At 49.5% G+C, this 7,218-nt stretch overlaps 3 protein-coding genes across 3 annotated transcripts in view; 1 reads left to right on the forward strand and 2 right to left on the reverse strand.

The window, feature by feature from the left end:
- Positions 1–165: 165 nt before the first annotated feature.
- PPTG_09653 (hypothetical protein) lies at positions 166–3,865 on the forward strand (the record flags this gene model as incomplete). The annotated part of the gene is made up of 5 exons (XM_008904673.1): positions 166–1,722; positions 1,791–2,336; positions 2,404–2,788; positions 2,855–3,778; positions 3,848–3,865. 4 exons carry the CDS (start codon positions 166–168, stop codon positions 3,625–3,627), a joined length of 3,261 nt encoding a protein of 1,086 aa, XP_008902921.1. The 3' UTR covers positions 3,628–3,778; positions 3,848–3,865.
- Positions 3,106–4,102, reverse strand: PPTG_09654 (hypothetical protein). The gene has a single exon (XM_008904674.1). The coding sequence runs from the start codon at positions 4,071–4,073 to the stop codon at positions 3,687–3,689; it is 387 nt and encodes a 128-aa protein (XP_008902922.1). The 5' UTR covers positions 4,074–4,102; the 3' UTR covers positions 3,106–3,686.
- Positions 4,103–4,143: 41 nt separating this feature from the next.
- PPTG_22559 (hypothetical protein) overlaps positions 4,144–7,218 on the reverse strand; it is a gene marked incomplete at its 5' end in the record, with an annotated part of 8,841 nt that continues 5,766 nt past the window's right edge. The window contains one exon of the mRNA XM_008904802.1: positions 4,144–7,216. Within this exon, the coding sequence (XP_008903050.1) occupies positions 4,210–7,216 (3,007 nt within the window). The 3' untranslated portion in view covers positions 4,144–4,209. The remainder of the gene's footprint in view (positions 7,217–7,218) is intronic.

Raw genomic sequence — 7,218 nt, forward strand, 5'->3', positions numbered from 1 at the left:
AGTATTGACATTGAATATAACGCGCTGCTTATATGTGAAACGGTTCCACCATTTTAGGTATTGTTAAGGTATTTTTAAGGACAAGTTCTAGTTTTAGTTGCTGCTGAAGGACACGAGGAATGGATGGCAAGTGCTGAGGTAGAAGTGCAGCAGCATGAGGTTAGCATGGACGTGGTGATAAAGGATACTCTTGATGGCAACAACGGCGATAATAACGATGACATCCAGGTCACGGATTCGAGTACTATGGATAAAAGCCGCGTTTCAGAATTGGGATCGGTGAAGACATCAGTGCCAGAAGAACCATCGGAAGAACCGAAACTCGACGAAAATGTACATGCCGCTCTGAAGCAGATAGCAACAGCGCCACTGTCTAGTGAAGATCAATCTAATACGGAATCAGCTCCTGATCCGACTAGTAAGAACGAGGAATCTCACACGGAGCTGCCAATATCCTCTACTTCCGCTGATCTTGTTGAAGCAGATGAAGTGACAAAAGCGAAGAATGAACAATTACCAGTTGGTAAAAGCCTTCAAGCCCCAGTGGATGCTAATAATGACGATGTTGAGGTGAAAAAATTCGTACCTACAGATCAAAGTGAGGCTGTTGAGGTGGAGAGCAATGGACAACCATGTATTCAAGAAGCTCAACTGCGGGACGAAGACTCGTCAGTAGCAAATACTGGTGATGAAGACGTAGATGAAGTCGATTTAACACCAGATCAGAGCACAGAGTCTTTCCCTACCAAGCCATCAGGTTTCTTGGAGTCGTTGACAGCGGATTTCGCGCCAGACACGAAAGTAATGTGGGCCCAAATCTTTGGACCTCGCTACGAAGATGACGACGAAGCAGCATATTTTCAAGAAGACAACCAATCCAATGCTGGCAGCAGCCGAGAATCCGTCTCATCGAAGAGCTCGTTACAGGCCAAACTGGCGCGTGAGCGAAAACTCGACGAACAAATCCAAGCAAGTCAGCGACGATATCGAGAGCGGGTACTGCGACAGGAAGCTGCAAATAATACGGCAACGAGGAGAGGCCGAGTCAGGAGTTCTCGGCGTTCTCAAGCGCAGATTCCGACTGTTTCTCCCTTTGAACAAGCGGGTCTTTCATTGACACAAATCCGGTTTTGCACGGAGAAAGCACTGGATGAAACTATCAAATGTTTTCGCCATCTTCACGCTGCGGCACTTGAAGAAACTGAAGATCCCGACCAGCCACTCACTCAAGGAATTTACATAACCCAAGCGGAACTCGATCATTTACTTCGAGAATTGTTTGATCCTCAAGAATTAGAACGTTCTAAAACAAGGACTCGTAAAGGAACAATTGTCGCTCCTTTGGACTTTACCCAAAATGGTGGCGTGTCAATGAATGTACTACTACAAGCGAGCTGGTTTATACCATTCGGACAATTACAGCAACTTCGAAGCCTCGTCATGAAGATTACAAAGCGGCATCTGAACGAGGAGAAGCTAGCGATCGTGAATCGACATCTTCAGAAACAATTCACGTTGTTGCCACTTTCAGCGAAGCTCCAGAATCTAGTACTACAGCTTTCTAATTATCAACTGAAAGATCCTCTTCAAGCCTCGGTATGGCCGGAAGGGAATAAATCATCGGAAGAACTCGCGCAAGATCTGCTCAGATGTATCGCAGTGAATGAAGATGTAGCTATGACTGGGTCTGAAGATTACAAGAATTCTGTGCTCTTTATGCCGGTTAGTATGACCAGATTCTGTGATTCTAGATATGTTACTGACACGATTTGTGTATTGCCAACGATCAGGTCGAACATGTAGTGAATATGAAGCTTCCCAGTGTTGTTTGTGCTCAACGACTTGTGTTTTACCGGTACTTAATCGATATCGTAGCAGCAGAGAGAATTCGAGTACATTCAAAGACAGCAGAGTTACAGGAACCGCCAGTTCAATCTCCAGCTAGACGGAAATCAACAACTGGCCGACGAAAAAGCTCAACGAAGAGGAAATTAGTTCAGCACGCACCAGAATCGGAGGCTACTACTCGGAGTTGTGAACAACCAGTAGATAACGAAGAGACCGCAACGATTCGATCAGAGCATGAGAGTTTGCCTAGCGCATCGGAGGCAGACGGAGTTAGCGACACACCAGCTGAAGAGGATATATTCGAGCTTCCCGAACAGGTCGGCGATGAATGCGAGAAACCTGCTAGTCAACTGCAACAACAACTCGAATCAGCGATAGCCCAACTCCGACAAACTCTACCCAATATTGATTCGGATGCCGACTTGAACCCTGCAATTAGAGCCACATATCTCGCGGCTGCGGCGTGCCATGAAAGTGTGCTCCTGATGGTATGTTTACTTCGTCATTTGTATAAAACTGCCTGGTCTCACTGCTGTATTATTCTCCTTTGATCAGCTTGACAACAATATCGACGTTGATGCTGCCATGTCAAACAAACTCCGACACTTTATCGAGGCGTTGGAAAGTATCCAAGCTACCGAGCAAATAGTTACGACTGCTCCAGTGGAAGTTGAAGGCCTGGATCATCAACTGCGTGATCCACCGAGATTCCCACCTCCATACCCGGAGTCAACGGTATCTGAAGAAGAAGATAGCAAAAGTGAGACCAGCACCTTACAGCAGCAGTTCCCTCCACCATATGCAATAACGTCGCCGTCGTACTGGACGTTCACGCCTTCAATTCCTGAGCCTAAGTCGAGCATCTCCAAACTAGCGAGTAAGTCGGCCACCAACAAATCCGTCGACCTCCGATCCCAATTCTTGTCAAAGGAGTCACCAGGTAAGAATTGATCTCTGTTGTATCAAATTTTAAATTCAAACAACCGTCTAATAAGATTAATTGTAGGTGTGGGCGCGTACAACGTTGAGAAGGGCGAGAATCTCACTTTCCAACGAAAACCGAGCTACTCATTTGGACCGACTGAGGGTGATAGAGACAGAAAAGCCCCAAATGCTTTGCTATCTAATGGAAGTACCGGGAAGCGCAGCTCAAGATCAACACTACGCCAACGGATGAAGACTTCGTTTGAGTTTGTGCCTCGAACGGATCATTCAGCAGAAAATAATGGCATCGATTTTAACACAAGTACCAGAGTTCACGTTGACTCGAAGTTCGAGGATAGTCATATTGGAACCAACGGCGATCTATTCAACGATCTCCCACCAGATTACAACGAAGGAGATGCAAATGAAGCTTCTGAAGAGAAAGCAGGAGGTAGTGACGAGACTGAAATGGACCGAGCGCTGCGCCTGCAGCAACGTATTTTCATGGACGAATTCGTGCACCAAGTGATGTCGAATCAAGATTCGCACACACGTTTCGTTCCTCGAGGTAAACAAAACACCACGAATGCTAACCTTTCCAAGTCGCAACCGTACTGGGCCACCAGCGAGGTGTCCCCGGGCATTGAGCGATTGCTGAACAGACAACGACGAGCTCCGACTGCCAACAAGTTCCGCCCGTCCTCAGCTTCCACCGCACCCATTCGAACAACCAACCGCGTCGCGAAGAAAGCACCTCCTCCTTTACGTCGACAGCTCGACAATGATCAGCATCTCGCGTGGGCTGCACGCATCAGTGAGCTGTATCAACCTGCTGTACCCGCCCCGGATCAGTAGCAGCAAGTACTATTATCACCTTTTTGAACCTCTTACAGCTAGTAAAATTTTAGAAATCCTTAACTAACGTGGAACATGGAGAGGAAGAGCTGCAACTCCTTGGTGTCGTTCGACTTAGGCTCTTTATCCTTCTGTGGCGGCTTGGCATAAGGTTGTTGCCGCCTCCTTGTCCTTGCAGACTTGTGGCGTAATTGACGACGTTGTTTGTTGTCGTTCCCAGTGTCTGACGCGTCTTCTTGACAATCGACTGCCGCGTCGTCGTCACTGTCGGCCATGAACGTTGCGATGGCTGCCAGCTGCGCGCTCTGCCTGAAATTCGGCGGCAGTTCGTCCATGAACAAGAGCGGCATCTCTTCTTCATCCTCGGTATTCTTTGTGTTGGGGGCATGCGTGGTTTCTGTGGGAGCGGCGGGCACAGTCGAGCATGTCTCGGTCGTGATCTCCATTCGGTACTTCCCAGAACACCTTAACAAAGTATTTTGGAATACTATTAAAACTAAAATAGTATTCTACAAACGATTGTGAAATACTACTAGTAGTACTGCTGAGTTTGAATTTTATGTGAAGTAGCGCTGGCAGAAGCTATTGCATGCTGGTCGCTGAACGCGGTGGCAGGCGGAATTGACACACAACGCGATCGGCGCCGCCCGTGGATAGCAGGAAGTTTTCGTTCTTGGTGACAGCCCAGCTAGTGACCAGTGTGGCGTGACCGTCGACTGCCATCGCTGCACCGTTGAAGTCTTCGCTTTGAGTCGAGCCGCTCACCAAAGACGGATAACGTTTCGATTCCCAGTGGGTATCTCGCACTTGAACTGGAGACAGCGCTTTCCACGTACCAAGTTCCCAGAATCGAATGTCACTTTCGTTGTACTGCACACGAAGCACTGGTCGATCTCGAGCGAAGTCAAGACGAATCATGTCTGTGCTTGGTATCGATCCTCGCAACATGGTGGTCTTCCGATAACTGGCTGCATTGTACACATGTACAGTGCCATCTTGACACCCCACAGCCAGGAATTTCCCGTCTACTGAGTATTGAAGCGTCAGAACAGCGTGACTTTGTTGCTGATCTTGCGAGCAGCTCCACTGCGTCACGACGCCATCAAGAGCAGCGGTAAGCACTCGCACGACTCCGACTATCGTTCCAACTGCGAGGTGTTTACCATCAGCAGAAAATGCTAATGCACGCAATTCATCGTTGCCACTTGCACCCGTCGAGAACTCCGAGACGCAGTCCCACTGGTGGAAGGCTAACAACGAGCGTGTGGCTGCATCCCAAAGCCGTACGACTCCATCATCACCTGCTGATGCAAACTGAGCACGTCTACTCGGATGAACTGCAAGACCGCAGAGCAAACCATTCGCATGGCCTCGAACGTAAACGTGGAGCCTCCAATCTTTCTCATGTGTCTTCTGCGTTGAGCCTGCTCCAACTAGTTCACAGACTTCGCTTCCTGCAGTGCTGAACAATACGTGTCCGTCACGCACAGATAGCGACTGAATACTGGTGTTTATCAGAGGGAGTGAGCCCGTGTTAAGCTGAGCAATATCCGCCACTACTTGAACCAGTTCGAGCTGTGTATTCCAGACACAGATGCGTGCATCCGCTCCAGCTGAATAGAGTAGCGAGTGCTTACGATCCACTGCGAGAGCTGGAATAGCAGCGTCACCGTGTGCATCACGACGAACAAGTACACAGACGCGGTCCTTCCAGACGTACAAACTTCCGTCCGCTTGACTGGACACTACAACGCGTGCTCGACCAGACATGTGTGCTGCCTGAAGCAATGTCGCTCGAGGGTTACATTCTTTGTGGCTAGTTAGCAACCCGCTCTTCAGCCCCGTCGAGCGCGTATCATCTTCCCCGTTTCTTCCAGAATTGGCTGTGCCCTGTTGCCAGAAGAGAATGTGTTGATCTCCACAAGTCGCCAGCTCACCGTCTTCGCCAAAACTCAAGCCCCAAACTCTCCTGGTTGACGTCTTGCATGTCACTAACAACGTCGCTCGAAGACGACCCCCTTCACGCTCACCTCCAGCAATGGCATAGATCGCTAGAGTGTGATCTGATTCCATTCCAATCGATGCGAGACGGTGTCCTTCGGGACTGAATTCAAGCAACAACACACCAGGTTGATGTTTGGAAGCCACTCGGACGACTGTACTGCCGCTGTTGGCATCCCAAATGACAATTTCCGGAGCTCCAGAGCCCCGTATCAGACATTCACCGGAGGCAACTAGATCGCCCTTAGGGTGAACAGCCAATGCTGATACGACGCTCTGCCGTCCAGCCTCCGTGTTGTAGTTGAGTAGCTGCGTTTGTGTCTTCGTGTTGTACACGACACCGCACGATCCAGCAGCATACACGATCTCCCACGCGTCGTCAGCGTAGAACACGTTTCTACTACCCGTCGCTCCCGGGTTAAGGCCGTAGATGAATTCCAGATAGGCTTGTTCATCGTTGGCGCGACTATCAAGCGAGTCTTCCAGCCATTTGTCGTCGCTCTCGTCGACGGCGTCAGTACTCTGAATGACCTTGGAGATTGGTGCCTTGGTGCGTTGAACTCGAATACATTCCTCGAAAAGTGACCTATCGACGGGACTAACGTACCAGGTCGGGTCAGTTTCCAACGATACAGTGGATTTCAATGCGAACCGCTGGCGTAGACGCAGCTCGTCCTCGTAGTCGGTCTTCCACACTGACACTTGCGTACTACCACTAGAGTTCCAAGCTAGAGCCACGACAAACGCGTTGGCAAAGCTGAAACCTACGCGACGTATCACTGATCCACGTGAAAAACATCCCATGTATTTCTTGGTGACAACTGCGTGATCATTCGAGCGCTCGGATTCAGCAGTAAACACAGGAACAGTAACGTCGCCGCGTGTGAGAGAGTACCAGGAGAGCATCAAATTGCCGTCATCCAGTCCCACAACCATCGTGGGTAGCGAGGAGCTCCAGTTCTTTATGTTTGATGTTCCGTCCGAGTCTGTGACTCCGCTGTTAATACGCGCTAACGACGTCGTCATCCCAACCCCACAACAGTCAGCAAGACCCTCAACGGGGCCAGAAAATGTTGGAGTCCAAGACGCCCACGTATCGTCAAGTAGAGCCCACCCAGACGCTGTGTCTTTAGCTGGATCACTGTTTACAGGCTCCTTCTGCAGAGCCCAGCGGAGCAGTTGTCTGTCGTTGCTTGAGGTAGCAGATTGGAGAAACTCGCCATCGAGAGAGAAGTCCAAAGCCTCAATTGGTGCTGTGTGGCCAACAAATGTGTGTCGAAGCGAATATACAGGCGACACATCCGCTCCTGTGTTCTCGACCGAGTAGACGTAGATATTGTAGTCTCTACAAGCTAGCGCCAGCCAGCTACGGGTTGAATTCGACCCGGTTTGGCTTAGTATAGGAGAGTATTTCACCACTGTACACCATTTTGGGATAGTTGGTCTGTTCTGTGCATTTGACACAGTCTCGGCGTCTCCACAAGAGAACTGAAGTAATGGTTCCAATGTCGTTCCATTTAGAATGGCAACTGTACCATCAGCGAGAGACACTGCGAGGTGTTCACCGGTTGAACTCCACGCTAGTGAACG

This window comes from Phytophthora parasitica, assembly GCF_000247585.1.
Source record: "Phytophthora parasitica INRA-310 unplaced genomic scaffold supercont2.18, whole genome shotgun sequence".
Classification (NCBI taxonomy): Eukaryota; Oomycota; class Peronosporomycetes; order Peronosporales; family Peronosporaceae; genus Phytophthora; species Phytophthora nicotianae.